General features: G+C 35.0%; 1 protein-coding gene across 1 annotated transcript in view; it reads left to right on the forward strand.

Annotated features, from left to right (window-relative positions):
- Vha13 (V-type proton ATPase subunit Vha13) overlaps nucleotides 1–18,313 on the forward strand; it is a 150,562-nt gene that overhangs the window by 67,260 nt on the left and 64,989 nt on the right. Inside the window, exon 3 of the mRNA XM_067150018.2 lies at nucleotides 12,407–12,505. Within this exon, the coding sequence (XP_067006119.2) occupies nucleotides 12,407–12,505 (99 nt within the window). The remainder of the gene's footprint in view (nucleotides 1–12,406; nucleotides 12,506–18,313) is intronic.

Below are 18,313 nucleotides of genomic sequence, written 5' to 3' on the forward strand. Positions count from 1 at the left end.
TTAAGGCACTAGAGGCATTCCGGATAATATCCAGAAAGTCTGATATTGCCACTCATTTCTCCTGAAGCTCTCAAAATACAACATCGTCAAAATAATATGGGTATCAGGGCATGCAGGTATAGAAGGAAATGAAAAGGCAGATAAACTGGCCAGGAAAGGGGCAGGAACATATTTTGTAGGTCCAGAACCTGTATGCAGGATTTCCTATGGACAAGCCCGACACTACATAGTAAAATAGGTACAAAAGAAACAAATGGAGAACTGGAAAAATACTCTAGGATGCAGGCTTGCAAAGGAACTGATAAAAGGACCAAACAAGAAGCATACTAAAGAACTGTTGAAACTCAGCAGAGAAAAAATAAGATGGGTAGTAGGACTGTTGACAGGACACTGCCATCTGAAAAAACACCTACATAGGATTGGAGTAATAAGAGACAACATATGTAGGAAGTGCAATGAAGCAGAGGAATCAGCTGAACACATACTTTTCGAATGTGAGGCGCTGGGTAAAATCAGACTCTCCACTCTAGGACTACCAGGTGAAGAGAGAGAAAAAATCCAAGAAGACCCGATAAGAACAACCTGCAGTTTTTAGAAGGGAGTAGTTATATCTAGGTGGGAATCAAGGAACAACATGGTAGCAAAAGATCTTAGAGGTCGACGCTAATTAGGAACTAATATTTCGAGACCCCATGAAGAAAAGAATAACAACAACTACTTTGGGCAAGATCTTCTGTGACTGTCTTGGAATTACATATTCGAGAAACTAGAAGTTCCACACGTTCTAGAAAGATGATCTAGTTTTAGATGCATAGTTTTAATTTAGTGCTGTCCATATTTTAATGACTTTGTATACTAGTTTTAGCTTTACAATGTTAATTATCCAGTCTCTTGTTTCATATTTTTATTTAATGTTGAAGTTTAACATTTTAAGATTGACTAAAGGCTGAAGATGCCCTCTAGAAAGGGTGAAAAATGTACCGTAAAGCTCTATAGCTGTTTATAAATATTACCACATAACAGTGGATAGTATTGAATAGGTGGACCAATAAAAAATACCTTGCTATTCTTGTGTAATAACCTTCAATACGGAAAAATCATGAGGATAACTTTTAACAGATGTACTCCGTTGACCTAACATGAACATGGATTTCTTTGTACAATGGAGGTATTTCTGTAACCCTTTTGGTATTTACACCACATGGGAATTAAACATGATCACAATAATGCACGGCATTAAGGAGAATGGAGAATAATTTTCAAACCAGACTAAATAACCTCGAACACATACGCACAATTAATGCAGAAAACAGCAGAATGACAACTAAAGGAATAGAGGTGGGAAGCAGCGGGACTGTACCCAGGGTGTTGGAAGGTAATTGTCATTATTGGTGAAGTGAAATTAGCGGTGATTTGATATGCACATTACATTTTACTGAAATACTAAGGTCGATAAAATAACGTTACAATCGGAACCGTCAATGACGCAAGTTTAACACAACACATTTACAAACTTCACTGCGGTGATTTTGAAAACATACCAAAAGGAGGAGTAGTTTAATACAATTAAGAAAAGTAACACATGTTAGCAAATGATGCCTACATATTAAGATATAATAATAATAATAATAATAATAATAATAATAATAGTAGTAACACATGTTCACAAATGATGCCTACATTTTAAGATATGATAATGGAAAAGCATGCCAGCCCGGTGGCCATGATTGTTAAGGCGCTGAAGTCTAAACGGTCTAACACCAAGGTTAGCCGGTTCGAGTCCCGTTGGTCGAAAAAAAATTCACCATCAGAATGTTAGCTGGCAGGGTAGGGGAGGTGTTGGTATACAATTTCTAATCACTAGATTGCATGCCAAAAACCTGGATTAAATTCCAAACCTCTCCGCAGTGCTCATATGGAGTGAGGGTATATGACGCTGTTGATGGTGATTCGTCCGTCGGATGGGGACGTTAAGCCTTAGCAGACCCCTTGGTGTTACTTGACAGGAGTAGGCTATGTGCTGGCACTGGGTTTCACCCTCTCCCTACTATCATATATCACGTCATTAATTTAATCACATTAACTCCTCTGAGGTTGACGTCAGGAAGGGCATCCGGTCATAAAAACCCGCCACGACAGATTCATCTCGCCTCATAACCTACCCCGTAGGGAAATGGGACAAGGGTTGGACAAACAATAATGGAAAAGCAACACATGACAAAAAGAAAAGGTAAAAATAATAAACATCTTAACACAGAGTCTGTTCATGAAGCAGCCTTTCCTAAAACACTTCAGGACAAGGAGCTTGTCCCGAACGAGAATTTATTAAGAGGAAACTGAATTACTAGAGGCACACCCTGGGGAAAATTAAAATTTGTACGATTACAACTAAAGAAAAGAGAGATGAAATTTTAGAGATAAAACATTTTATGAAACCAAAAGAAAAGGGAAGTGCCTCTAACACAAAATGAATATGACTAACCACGCGGGCTGTCATGCATAATTAAATTTGGCGAACGGGAGAAATTTCGGGCAAACTCTGGAGGTAAGGAAGTTAAATTAAAGCTACATTTGAAACTTGAAAATCCGAAATAAGATCGTCATGCTTACCTTGGGAGGGCCGAGGACCCATCAGGTGGGGTAGACAACTACACCTGTTGCCAGTCAGAACTGAGACTGAGAGAACAAGCTTGGCTGTGGCCAGGGCCAAAAGTGGTGAAATTGCGAAACAACCAATGAGCGTGCCCGCATTTCTAGCATTCGCCAATAGCAAATGGTTTTATTATGGCCAGTGTGGGCCCAGAAAAAAACTGCTGACAAAATACCGCGCGTAGCTTCGAGAAATTTCCAAATTGATGCAACTGGAAATTCCTCGAAGCAACCTACAAACCTTGCATGTGCAAGGACACCATGTGTAAAAAGTTATAAAAACCCTTGATTTATATATAAAATTGCCAAAAACCAAATGATTAAATTTTTTCTTTAAAACATACAAAAAAACAAGGCATTTTTCCTTTTTAACACACACAAAAAACCTATTTTTAAAATATTACACTTTGAAGTACAACAAATAAACACATCAACGTACAAAGATAACATACGGTACTTCTTTCTTTTCTTTCTTCTTTTCTTTTCACTGTCCAATTTCTGTTTTCCAAGTTTGACAAATATTTCTTAACATGACAATTTCCATTACTCCAGACGCACGACTTGTCTGTATGAATGGTTCAAATATGGTAGAGAATGTTGAATGTTTGCTAGTATCCAGTCAGCACTAAGATCTTGTTACCTGGTGTCTGTAGTATGTATACTGTGGAGTTCTCCGCCATCTTAGCGCGCCGTTCCCGCGTCCAAGTCGAATCACAATGTAATCCTGACTTGTTCAATTTATCATTTTCAATCCAGTATCAATTTCGGGTCGTAGGTTCTGGGAGTAGAGTCATCGGGTGAGATAAGCGGTTAAATTCGCATGTCAGCTCGTTGGTCGCCTCTATCACTCGAATTAATTCACTCGTTTCATAAATATCTATAATACTTAATCTACAGATATTTATAAGTACTTATTTAACCTAAGACATCACTAAAGGAGTGAATAAATTCATCTAACATCTCTGTATTAAATTAAAAGATCTTGAAATAGAATGGAAATTGAATATTTTGTTGAAAATCTGACTATTTCTCCACCTAACTAATCTAATGAATATCTATACGAAAATATTTAAGTATCTTTGGTATCAAAGAAAAATAAGTCCTGACTATATACATTGCTCCGTTGAAAAGTAGAAAATAATTTGGTGATGTTCATCATTATGACAGATTATTAAATTAAAATCACATTTAGGTTATTCTTTTCTTTGCTTAAACACAACATAAGTCCTTAAATTCTTCTAAATTTTTTATATAATATATTGCAGATCTATTCACAAGTTATCAGTCTATTTGCCTGCATGTATGTGTCAATATTTTATAATTATTCATATCACATTCATTAATCGTTAGTATAAGGAAAGCATTCATTTTCTTATTCATTTTTAGAGTATTTCAGATTAAATGTCTTTTATCTTCATACACCCAAGGAAGAAAAGATAAAGATAAGTCATTTAAACATTGCTTCATTTTCAAATAATCAAAAATTACCATTACTAATCATTATGTAGATCATTTATCATAAATAAAAATAAATTCCCAAAATTAAGTTAAGTGCCAATTATTTATATGATGTGCCATCTGTCAGCGTGTCACCAGTAACTCCTACCACCTTATTCAATGTTACTTCTGGAAATTCTATGGTCTGTCATCTAAGAAGACTTTAATAACCAATGTCATCATCTAACTATGGAGAACCTCTTCAGTGATATCATTGAAATGAGCAAGTAAGAATCCTAACTCTATTTATTTAAATAAACATGGTTGTGGTTAAGAATTCTGGATAATGTGGGCTAATTCTGCTCTCTCTTCCCTATATGGATTCATTTTTTATGATCTACAGGTATCCAACATATGTAAATTACATGGATCATATTTAATGCTGGATGCAGATTACTGAAGGATTAACATACGTTATGGAATTAAATACACTTAGTCTTAACCTTAAATAGCGTCAACTAAATATCACCATTGAAATACATCCATTTCTTCTCATTATTCTTCTTATTACACAACCATTCTTCATATATATAACATCTGTTTCATATTCTTCGTATCATATCTCATCCTTCATTTCAATAACCCCAGTAATATATCTTGACTTGACGCATATGACTTCTTAATTATTATTTATCCACTTATATATTCCATTCCTTTCTCAATTTTCTTCAGATTCATCTCATATTGCTCGTATGTCTTCTTAGGATCCCAATATAACCTGTATATCGTATCGCATTATCTCCATTTTGTGGTATAACACCCTAATTCAATCATAGCATTAACCACAATGTTGGTATAATATTCACAACCGAAGTAAAATAACCTCTTATTTAAAATATAGACAGCATTACAAATGCATAACCTGGTTATCACTGATTAAATATATCCTATCATTATTTATAAGCTTCATATCCGTATTGATTGGTATCACTATATAGAAATAATGAGTCACCACCTTATCAATACACTATTTTATTTACTACCAAACTGGTAAATAGGGTCAATACCGGTTTCGACCCCTAAGGGGTCATCCTCAGTTGACACAAAATATCTACAAAAACATCACATATAATGGTTAATGTTTAAAATTCACATGTCATTAAAATGCTGGTAAGTACATCTTAGTTTGGATATGCATATATATGGAATTTATAAGTTTGCTCTATTTGAGCTATTATATAGGTCTTCTGTTCCCTTGTATATAGTGTCAAAAGTATTGTATTAAATGTAATTCATCCATTTGACAAAATGCTAGTGGATTGACTATTAAGTATGTAAATGTACTAAGAGGTACATGCTATTCTACTTTACAATTTTTATTACACAATATGAAGTAAAATTATTGCATTTGCACACATATGATGATATTGAGTTCAATGTAGGGTCTTGAAGATGTACTATTTGGATTTTCAGTATCCTGAGTACATTTCATGTAGTGGTTTGTAAGGTTTACTTATTCACTTATTTAGTTCAGTTAAATACATAGAAGAACCTTTTTGATTTTTAATTCTTATGATTAAAATATTGGTATATGATACCTTGTTGATGTGGATCCTTAATACTAATGTATAAGTTTGTAGCACCTTCTATTCTTGTTTTTTGTCTTAAAATAGAGTTGTCTTGACACTGTTTATTTTATTAGGCATATAAAAGTCTTGTTAAAATGAACCCTTAGGGCTAAAACACCGGTATGAGATACCTGTTAAAATACTTTAGATTAAAAGTATTGATATGTGGTGCTATGTGCATATTCTTGAAACATAAATAAATTTAACATAGTTTAGTAACAGTACTGTGGGTTATTGTGATTAGTTTAATGGCTGGTCCATTAGAAATATATAAATGTTTACTTGAATAGGACCGAATACATGTTCATGCTGTATGCATTACGAGTGAAATTGCGTAACATATGATAGTAATGACTGGCAATTTTGTGAGATGCTGCTGTTGTTGTAGCTGGAAATCTTGAATGTTATTAAGAAAGCGTTCTCATCTTGTCGCGTGTCGTATTCAGGTTGGATTGGTGACAATTATGAGATGAAGTACATGTCGTATGTCTTAATTGGGTTGCACGTAGGTTGTATCGTAAAATTGATGATGTATCATAAGAATGTAGTGGCAAGTTATATATCGTATTACTTACGTTAGCTGTTGAGATCGTGCACTCTGTATGGCTGTCTGTTGAGATCTGTAGCGTGTTGCTCTGAGGTTATAGTTTGCAGCGGTAGAGGGGAGGCTTGGAGGGATGGGTGGAGCGCTTGTAACGGGAGTGGGGTTGAAGGAGGAGAGGTCGTGGAGCGGTTGATTTGTATTTATGGATTTTTGTTTATCAATTCTTTTTAAGTAATAATCTTTCAGGAGGGGAATAACTGTATGAAAAAGAATATTATTTCTGTCTATGTTATCGTTCAAGTTGGAATTTGGGTTAACGTATTTGTCTAAGTTTATATAGAATTCTTCTAGTATACTGAGCACGGGGCTTCTTGAGTTTATATTGAGGATTTGCATATCATTACTGATGTCTGTAAATTTATGTTTCTGATCATTAATGTGCTGTCCCATGGCTGAGAAGTGTCTGTCTTTTTCATACAGTTATTCCCCTCCTGAAAGATTATTACTTAAAAAGAACTAATAAACAAAAATCCATAAATACAAATCAACCGCTCCAAGACCTCTCCTCCTTCAACCCCACTCCCGTTACAAGCGCTCCACCCATCCCTCCAAGCCTCCCCTCTACCGCCGCAAACTATAACCTCAGAGCAACACGCTACAGATCTCAACAGACAGCCATACAGAGTGCACGATCTCAACAGCTAACGTAAGTAATACGATATATAACTTGCCACTACATTCTTATGATACATCATCTCACACACTTATTATTTCTACTTACAGATATATTAATTTACAACACGATTTTACGATACAACCTACGTGCTACCCAATTAAGACATACGACATGTACTTCATCTCATAATTGTCACCAATCCAACCTGAATACGACACGCGACAAGATGAGAACGCTTTCTTAATAATATTCAAGATTTCCAGCTACAACAACAGCAGCATCTCACAAAATTGCCAGTCATTACTATCATATGTTACGCAATTTCACTCGTAATGCATACAGCATGAACATGTATTCGGTCCTATTCAAGTAAACATTTATATATTTCTAATGCACCAGCCATTAAACTAATCACAATAACCCACAGTACTGTTACTAAACTATGTTAAATTTATTTATGTTTCAAGAATATGCACATAGCACCACATATCAATACTTTTAATCTAAAGTATTTTAACAGGTATCTCATACCGGTGTTTTAGCCCTAAGGGTTCATTTTAACAAGACTTTTATATGCCTAATAAAATAAACAGTGTCAAGACACAACTCTATTTTAAGACAAAAAACAAGAATAGAAAGTGCTACAAACTTATACATTAGTATTAAGGATCCACGTCAACAAGGTATCATATACCAATATTTTAATCATAAGAATTGAAATCAACAAGGTTCTTCTATGTATAAAACTGAACTAAATAAGTGAATAAGTAAACCTTACAAACCACTACATGAAATGTACTCAGGATACTGAAAATCCAAATAGTACATCTTCAAGACCCTACATTGAACTCAACATCATCATATGTGTGCAAATGCAATAATTTTACTTCATATTGTGTAATAAAAATTGTAAAGTAGAATAGCATGTACCTCTTAGTACATTTACATACTTAATAGTCAATCCACTAGCATTTTGTCAAATGGATGAATTACATTTAATACAATACTTTTGACACTATATACAAGGGAACAGAAGACCTATATAATAGCTCAAATAGAGCAAACTTATAAATTCCATATATATGCATATCCAAACTAAGATGTACTCACCAGCATTTTAATGACATGTGAATTTTAAACATTAACCATTATATGTGATGTTTTTGTAGATATTTTGTGTCAACTGAGGATGACCCCTTAGGGGTCGAAACCGGTATTGACCCTATTTACCAGTTTGGTAGTAAATAAAATAGTGTATTGATAAGGTGGTGACTCATATTATTTCTATATAGTAAATATATCCTAACCAAAGAATTGTCATCTTAAGTTAGATGACTACCTAATATCCTCCTACATCGTTATATCAATGCTATTTCACACATTAATTCACTCTTCATGAATATAACTCTATGACAGCACTGCACACTTATATCACATGCAATTAGAAAATGGCACTTTTCAAAACAAGCTATTAAAGTTATTTACGGTAATGTTATTTCAATAAATTTATCTTTTCTTCTCTGTATTCCCTCATTGCTGTGTCTGAATGCGTTAGGACATCTCGTCAGATATGAATGCTACATCATGCTGGTCTCTGAGAGACATATGGGTAGGTCATTCCTCCTACGTCATCTAGGGATAGCTCCGCCGACTTCGGGTCACCATCTCCAGACAGTCCACCTTGGTCTTCTTAGTGCATGATGCTGGCCATCTCTTGTGCAGTCAGGACAAAAATACAGATAAACATGGTCAGTTTTGTCATAGTATTCAAAGCCTTCTAACATTCATAAACGTATTGGAAAGAATGCTTCTTTTAATTAGATTCAGCTTAGGTCTTGCAGACTACTAATATGGCTATTAAAATCTCAATTATAATTTGCTTTAGTTTCCTATGGCTTATTTTCAATTGCCGCAATATTTATTATTTCTTGCTAGTAGTTTAGAATGATGTGTGCTACTTTCACGTGGTGTCTTGTGACATAGGTAGTTATATAATGATTTCCAACAAATAGTTTTAATTTCTCAGCTTATCAGTATGCAATTCTACGCGATATTTCTGTAGCCTTGCTCTATTTTCTTGATGTTATTCCAGTTTATTTTCCTGTTCAAACCTTTTGCTATTAATTTAGTCTTCTTTACGTCGCACTATATTGTACCTAGCAGCTTGAGATGGTTTCTTCTGGAATGATTTTTGTAATAATAAATTTTTAACAATGTATATCCTTCATTCTTTTTCACCTCCTTCTTGATACTATTTCTCGGCTTATCCCTGATATGAATGCAATCTTCTTGACACTGACGATTAACTTTGTGTGTCGTGTTTAATTTTCTCTTGGCATAGTGTCCATTTTTGTTCCAAGATGTTCACTCCTAACAGTGAAATGGCACATTAGAAGCTCTGCAGTTTATTCTTAGACACTGAGGCCACTTTCTTGTGTGTGTTGATTCTTCAGGTTCATTGCAATCTGTTGATTCATCTTTCCTGCAACACCTGCTGTTGCAGCAGATTCATGACCTAGCCATATTATGTGGTACTGGCATCCAAATCACCTTTACATGGTTTTGTAGCCATGTGGGGGATTTTGGGCGATGAACTGGCAAGTCAAGCTGCGAAAGGAGCGGTACTTTTACTTAGACCCATAAACTTACTTGCGAAGATATTTCTCTGTTATGACAAATTTTCTTATACTGGGCTGTGGATAGGCTATATTTCTGAATTGAGAACAATTAAGAAAACTGTGGTGTGGTGGTCCTCCTTCTGGCCTTTATGGAGATAGGCCGTATAGTTTTGTGTAGGTTGAGGATAGATCATGGAAGTTCTACCCAAGGAAGGAAGACCTCATTGTGCTCATGCGGTACCGAATTCATTGTGGCCCACTGATTGAGTGTGTCAGTCTTTCTTGCCTAAGACAAGAACCTCAATCTACAGTAAACACTAGACTCTTACTAACCGTTGATGCGAATACTGCTGATCTCGTAATTCACTTTGTGTGAGAGTGGTCTAATCAAATACATTTAAATTTTTATAGTTCATTTATTCGGGTACCTTTCGTTCCCTGTTGATTATTGTTGTCCATTTAAGCCTTTTAAATTAATTTTTTGAGAAGTTTTGTTGACATTTATTCTGTTAAGAGAGAATGGTTGCCAATCACCACCACTAGACTAGCTGAAAGTGTACAAGTTTCAAAAGAGATGCAGCAAGTAATTTTAGGTTATTGGTATTTCCAAAACTGTAGTGATGTCAAAAAGAAATCTAAGAGAATTGAATGTCAGATCAGGAATATTAAACTGCACCAGGTGGATCGTGTCAGGTGCTTAGGATGTGTTCTCTCCCAGGATGGTAGTATACTAAGTGAAATTGAATCAAGTTGTAAAGCTAATGCAGTGAACTCTCAGAAGACAGGTTTCATTGGTGCAAACCCTCGTAACATATGCCAGATGATTGGTCGATTTATTTTTAGAAAAGGATCGATAGCAATTTTAGTGTGAGAGAGGGAGATAATGTAAATAAGTCCTTGCTTGTTCATACATACATACATACATATATACATTATATACTAGATGAAGATGGAATGTTAATTGTTCTATTTGCGTGGCAATTTGTGGGCAAGCCACATATAGTTTATTTGATATTCATGTGTCCCAAGGTATTAACTTTCGTCTCCTCTAGTGAGAAGCTTAGGGACGAACAGTTACACCAACACCAAACTTTCCTAAAGTATAATTAAAACCTAACCAAACCTCATAGTACTTTAGCCCTGTTGGGCCTTGGCCTACAAGTGACTGCTGCTTAGCCCCGAAGGCCTACAAATTACAAGGTGGTGTGCAGTCAACATGACAAATCCTGTCAGCTATTATCCTTAGCTTTCTAGACCGGGGGTCTAAGATGGAACCTTGATCTGCAGTAAACACTTAACTCATACTAGCCAATAACAAAAATATTGCTGATCTCATCATTCACTTTTTGTGGGAGTGGACTAATCAAACACATTTAAATTCCAGTAGTTAATTCAACTGTCAGTTAGCTCCTCAGTTCTCATGTAGGGTGAGTGGACCTGTCCTCAACTCCATGTAAAAATACCTGACTTTGCTGGGAATCAAACGTGTGGCATCCAGGTAAGAGGCAGGTTTGTTACCCATAGACTGCAGGGCCAGCAAAGTGTCTTTGAAATAGAGAGGGAAAGGAGAAACTATCTGTATTTTTGATAAGTCCGTTGAACTCATTATACAGGTAGATAAAAGGTATTTTTTTTATATCTTGATCAGTGTAATGGGAAGCCTTTCTAATAATGTTTTAAGTCACAAACTTCGATAGCTGCTTGTAACTATAAGCACAGGTTAGCTGGGATTATTGCATGAATGTTAATCTTACAGTTATTAGCCACAGAACTTGAATTTCATGTGGAGTCTACTACTGCAGCTGGGCTGAGTGGCTCCAGTGGTAGAAGTGGTGCCTTCTGAGCATAATTTCATGGGTTCGAACCCAACTCTGTGTGATGGTATTTGAAGATAATCAAGTATGCTAGACTCTTAGATTTATCAGCACATAAAATAATTTTTGCTGGAGAAGATTGCTGTACTTTTGTGCCTCTGAAAACTATAAACATAGTGAGATGTAGAAAACCAGTAACATTACACTATCTACTGCTGCAGAATAATTTTCGATGTTGAAAATCTGCCATACAATGGTCGTGACTTGTCGCATTGGAATTAGAATTATAAGATTACGTTGATTCTGAGTAATCGCATAGTAGCTAAGCATGGGAACTGTTGTGTGGTAAAAATCTCTAGCTCTGTTTAAGTGCATATTTTATTCTCACGGAAAGTACAGTTAAGCTTCTTTGAAAAATGTGTTGCTCTAACAAACTTCCATTTTTTTAAAGCATCAGTCATTTAGAGCTGTGTCTGGTACAACTAGTAGTATTCATGACACTAGACTAACTAGCTGTTTTCCTCTTTTAATTTCTATCTGCTCACTCTTCAGCAGAGGACCAAGGATAATGAATATGAACACAATATAATGACTGTACAAGAACAGCATTCAAGACAATTCCTGGCTTAGTTTTATTTTTCTTTCTGACAGTAAGTGTGTATGAAAATTCAAATGATTAGGTACTAACTGAAAGAAATAACTTTTTGCTTAAAATCAGCATTGCTAAAGAAAGATATTTTAATGTCTCCTGCTGATGTTTGCATTCTGATTTTTTTCAAATACAGACACTTAAGTGAGTTCCATTTGCTTGTACTTACAGCCAAGATTTGGCTGGAGAGCATTTAAGATTTTGATTTTTGTTTTAATCTCTAATATTTATGCTGTATGACCTTACACATCGCGTGCCTTTATTGAATCTGTTATTTCATACATCTTATGAATTTAGTTTTCTTCAAGTTATTATGATGAAAATTCCTTCTTTTTCCTGAATGCATATAGTATGACAGCAAGACTGTAATATCTTCTCTTCTCTTTGGCAGCATATGGGTTCAAGAGAAGATGTTGCTGCTCGTATCGAGGCTGACACAAAGGTTAAAATTGATGAAATGAACAAAGCTGTAGTCCAGCATAAAGAAGCAGTAAGTATTGAATTTGATGAATTGTACAGGTAATACTTTAAGTGATCTCTACTACTGGCTTCTTCCTCTTTTCCAGCTACACTCAAGTTTTTGTAACTTTTGGGTTACAGTTAATTATAATGATACCACTATTTAATAAGGATAACTAACTCCTCTCGTCAAACCTCTTATTAAGTTCATTCTGTAATGTTTTCATAGAATGGTAATTCTTTTTGCACTGAGGGGTTATTGTGGATAGTGTAAAGATATTTTGGGAATTGTTGTAATGCTAACTGTAGGTTCCACTTTATTTGCTGCAAGTATTATGATTATTAATATGCCTTATGAATATGTATAGGTAACACCTAAATGTTCTGGTGATTTGAGATAACCTGTTGCTGGTGACGCCTGCCAGATTTGGCCAAAGGATGGTGTGATGCTGGTCATTGCTTTGAAGAACAAAGCAATAATATTATCAGCTCCTCTTAAAATTAATGATAAGGGGGAGATTTTAGTAAATCTTCAGGGAATTAAAGCTCTCAATGATACGAAGCTTACTCCGTGCAAAACAGCTATGAACAAACAGCACATCATGGTACTGATCGTCAACGTTCTACGAGGACATGGCATATGAAGATACCCTGATAATACGTACAAATTTCTTTCCAGATCCTGGTACATTTCTTATATAAAACTTTTAAAAATTATCCCCTACATTGCATTCTAATCCCACCTATTATGCTTCATGTGTAGAATATTTTCAGTTCATTTTCAGTGAAGCTTGGAAGAAAAGTTACATTTTTGTTGTTTTTTCTATTGAGGATCATTAATCTGTGAAGTATTGCACCCTTTACTAGCTGCTGGTTTTGCAAAGTATTGGTCCCTTATGTGAGCTTTTAAACTTTTACACTTCTACAAAATAATACCGTGACCACTGTGTTGTTACCACTTCCCTCTGCTCTCAAATTCCTATTTGTTAGATCCAGAAAATTTTCTCAGTCAGTTTTATGTCCTTGGTGTATTGAAGTGTCTGAGTGATCAAAATGAGTAATTAAGGGTTATAAATTTCATGTTGTTGGTCTGTATTGAACTGAGAATAACATATGAGTAACAACACAATAAAGGTTTCCACCTATTCAATACAAAATATATTCACAATATTTTAAAATTACATGGAACTAGTTTCGACCCATCTAGGGGTCATCATCAGCCACATCAAAGCAAAGATCACTCTTGACGAAATCCTAAGAACATGTTAATTTAACAGTAAGATTATTATGGAATAACAAGTGAATGTGGTAAATGAAAAGAGATGTTAGTATGGGACAGGTGAGTAATAGCTTAATAAATATATAAGGAATATAAATAAGAGGTTTGGAACAAAGTATAAAAGGGGGCTTAGTGTTGTAAAAATTATATAATCATGGAAAACAGTAAGTCCTTATAATGAAGAATGCAATGTGAAATGACACACATAAAATATATGGCTTAGGAAGAGTGGAGGTGGTTTAGGAGGGGAAGAGAGCTTAAGGTGGGGTTGCAGGGTGCGGGAGAAAGGGTAATTGTCTCGGAAAAGTACCTTTGATTAAATTTAGGATTGAGTTTTGGTTGGCTGCATTATTGTTTCTGAGAAAAGTGATAAATAGATCGAAGAGTATGTTGGGTTTCTCTGAGATTTCATTGAGATTGTGACTGGCGTTAAAGTATTGGTCTAGGTGTATTAGCAAACAAGGGCCCTTTACTCGACATAATGGAAAATTACTACATACACCTCGACCAATACTTTAACGCGAGTCACAATCTCAATGAAATCTCAGAAACCCAACATACTCTTCGATCTATTTATCACTTTTCTCAGAAACAATAATGCAGCCAACCAAAACTCAATCCTAAATTTAATCAAAGGTACTTTTCCAAGACAATTACCCTTTCTCCCGCACCTTTCAACCCCACCTTAAGCCCTCTTCCCCTCCTAAACCACCTCCACTCTTCCTAAGCCATATATTTTGTGTGTGTCATTTCACATTGCATTCTTCATTATAAGGACTTACTGTTTTCCATAATTATATAATTTTTACAACACTAAGCCCCCTTTTATACTTTGTTCCAAACCTCTTATGTATATTCCTTGTATATTTATTAGCTATTACTCACCTGTCCCATACTAACATCTCTTTTCATTTACCATATTCACTTGTTATTCCATAATAATCTTACTGTTAAATTAACATGTTCTTAGGATTTCATCAAGAGTGATCTTTGCTTTGATGTGGCTGATGATGACCCCTAGATGGGTCGAAACTAGTTCCATGTAATTTTAAAATATTGTGAATATATTTTGTATTGAATAGGTGGAAACCTTTATTGTGTTGTTACTCATATGTTATCAAAATGAGTGTCAAAAACACAATTCAACCAGGCAAGTTGGCCGTGTGGTTAGGAGTGCGCAGCTGTGAGCTTGCATCCGGGAGATAGTGGGTTTAAATCCCACTGTCGGCAGCCCTAAACATGGTTTTCTGTGGTTTCTCATTTTCGCACAAGGCATATGGTGGGGCTGTACCTTAATTATGGCCACGGCCGCTTCCTTCCCACTCCTAGCCATTTCCTGTCCCATCGTCGCCATAAGACCTATCTGTGTCTGTGCAACGTAAAGCAAATTGTAATTTTTTAAAAATTATTCAGAAATTTTTTAATTAGATGAAAGTCGAGAAAAGCCATTGCCACAGCAGAAAGCAAAGGAGATGAAGATGAACGAGTTGAACCGATCCCCACACAGCAAGATGCCGTTGTAGTCAAGAGAGTGATAAAAGTTTATCAGTGCTTCTGATATGTCAGTGAGAGTAAATTCACAGTCAGATAATATAGAAAATGTTATTCATTGTTAAGGTTCCTGTGCAAAACTGATTATAATCAACAAGTTCCCCCCGCCCGTAAGAATTAAGCATAGTAAGATAAAAATGCTGTATAATATCTTGGCATAAAGTACATGTTGCTTTTAATATATTACATATGAAGTATTTCAGTAAAAATGCTAAAAATAATTGAACATATTTTGTATCTCTTGTGCTTCATGTATCAGTATTTGGTTGTCTTCCACTTAGTATGTGGTTTAATTACATGTGATAAAACATCATGACCTGATCCGTATTGACTTACGCTATTGTCGGGCAAAGTTTCTTATAAAGGAATTGCAAAAGCTTAATCCATCTGTTCAATACAGTACATATGACCTTCAATAATAGAACATGTTTTGACCCTAATTGGGCCTTCTCCAGTTCAAAAATTTAGACAGAGTTGGAATAGCTATCCGGAGTTGAGTTAAAAATTCTAGTATATAATCTTCTTTGAACAGGAATGTCCCATCAATCAAATAAGTTAGTAAACATAAATCTGTTGCCTTATCTTCATCAAACCAGAACCAAAAAAAATGTTGTTGTAAAATGCACATGTATTCATTAATCAGGTTAATATCTGGGAAAACAAAAAGACAGAATAAATTAGTACACATACCGGAGATACATGTAATAGACATAAATTAAACTTTACTTATATCTGAAGCAGTCTTAAGATGTACAGTGGGCCGATGACCTTAGATGTTATGCCCCTTTAAACAAAAAGCATCATAGTCATCATCAGCATGTACAGTGCGAGTCTGCTCAACTGACTTTAATAAAGTGTGAATGTTGAGGCATGTTGCTATTGATGGAAACCGGAAGCGGTAGTTAGGGGAGGGGTAAAAGATAGGTATAAATGGAAGTTTATTCATTTTTCAAATATATTTAACGACTTCTAATAAAGTATATTCATTTTCTTGGAAATTTCCTTCAAATTTAAACTCTGATTCTTTTCTAGCCCATCTAAATGTAGATATCTTAGAGAATGTTAAGTAACGGTTCTTTTTTGCTCTAGGCAGAATGACCAGGGAACTATATGAACGATTAAAATTCAGCATTAGTTCACTCATTGCCGAAACTTTTCTTTGCTTTTTAGCATTAGAAGCTACCGATACTTGATCTGAAAACTTCTGCCCTACTGGCCTGTGTAACTGCATCCCTAGCGTTTCAATTTATAAAATCCTGTATTCAAGGGGGAGAGAGATTTATTAAAGAAATAAATCATCTGTCCTCCAATGAGGGTGACCATTTGGATCCGGAATACAGTTTCAATTTCAATGGAGTTTAAAAATATAAAGAAATGAAAATGTAATTGTTGAAGCTGTTATCTTCTATTATCCCAGTGTTAGTGTGTATTGACAGTATGAGTATTGTAAAAAATCTTTTGAGCTGGTATTTGTAGTTTTATATGCTATATCAGATTTTTGCCTTCTAAAAACGACAGTAAATTGGTATAAACTATTACTATTAAATGTTAATGAAACATTGTTTCTTCTCTTTTTATTCTTTCTCTAAATTAGTATGGGGTTTATATTTTATATATATAATTCTATTAATTCTTCTTATAACCATTCTGTTCTGCTATGTTATGGATCATATTAATATCTCTTATAATTCTTGGTACAAAGGGGGATTTGCATGATTATTCAAGATGAAGTGATATTTGAAATGATGAAACTTCAAACATGCAAAAAGACCAAAATCGAAAAGAAGTTTCACTAATGCTTAAACATATATTTAAAGAAGAAAATTAAATGTAACAATTTAGTTTACAAAGGCAGATAAGGATAACGCTTTTCTAATTCTAAAGACATCAGAAAAACAGAAAAATTATTTTCAGATAATACATTTTCCGAGATAAAATAGGGTCCCACTATTAGCATACAAAAAGAGCTTAAACAAATAATAAAAACACCCTGTTTCCATAAATGAAAAAGAATCTGCTAAATTAGTTAACATGAATCCTAAAATACCTGAAGCTAGAGCAATACCTAAAATACACCAAAAAGAAATACCCTTCAGACCTATAATTAATTTCAAGGACAGACCAACGTATAAAGTAACTAGATTCGTTCATTTTGTAAAAGAACATAATGCTTTCACAGCTAAAACATCTGTTAACAACTCTGTAAAGTTATGCAGTAATGTAGAAAACAAGTTAAATTCACATGATGTTTGTCAGTATGTATTCAAATATCCCCATTGCTGATACTATTAAACTGATTAAAAATTTAAACTGAGTAAAGTTGAAATAGATGAATTTTTGAGAATTTTAAGATTTGTTTTGGAAAATAATTATTTCAATTGGTTAATTCCAATGGCACGGGGGCTGGGTGTATGTGTTGTTTTCATCATTTCATCCTCATCACGATGCGCAGGTCGCTGACGGGAGTCAAATAGAAAGACCTGAACCTGGCGAGCCAAACCCGTCCTGGGATATCCCGGCACTAAAAGCCATACGACATTTCATTTTCATATTCAGTGACACAGTTTATCCCAGCCTGGATTATCCCTGGGGGCTCCTGCATCAGGAATCCTTGCAGGCATTTACGTAAATGATTTTGGGGGGCAGGGGAAATATTGGGCAAGGTATATTGATGATACCCTTGTCATTTTAGACTGACAACATTCAGTTGGAGATTCACTCTTAAATTATCTTAATTCTGGATTCCCTTTCATAAAGTTCACAAATGATTTAAAAGTTAAGACCATATTTACATGTGTAATAGACCTCCCTTGGCTTTTCGGGACAAAGAAAATGAGAAAAATAAATCTTGCATGCAAGAATCCCCCCCCCCCCCAAACGTAATTTGTCGGAGAACAATTCCACTTCGAAGCAGCTACAAGCCGTATGCAGTTCTGATGACATCACACAAATTTGCGAATAGTTTTGTCCGTATATCCACGCAATGAAAACGCGTCAAAGTCATGCGGT

The sequence above is a fragment of the Anabrus simplex genome, chromosome 6 (genome assembly GCF_040414725.1).
Source record: "Anabrus simplex isolate iqAnaSimp1 chromosome 6, ASM4041472v1, whole genome shotgun sequence".
NCBI classification, from domain to species: domain Eukaryota; kingdom Metazoa; phylum Arthropoda; class Insecta; order Orthoptera; family Tettigoniidae; genus Anabrus; species Anabrus simplex.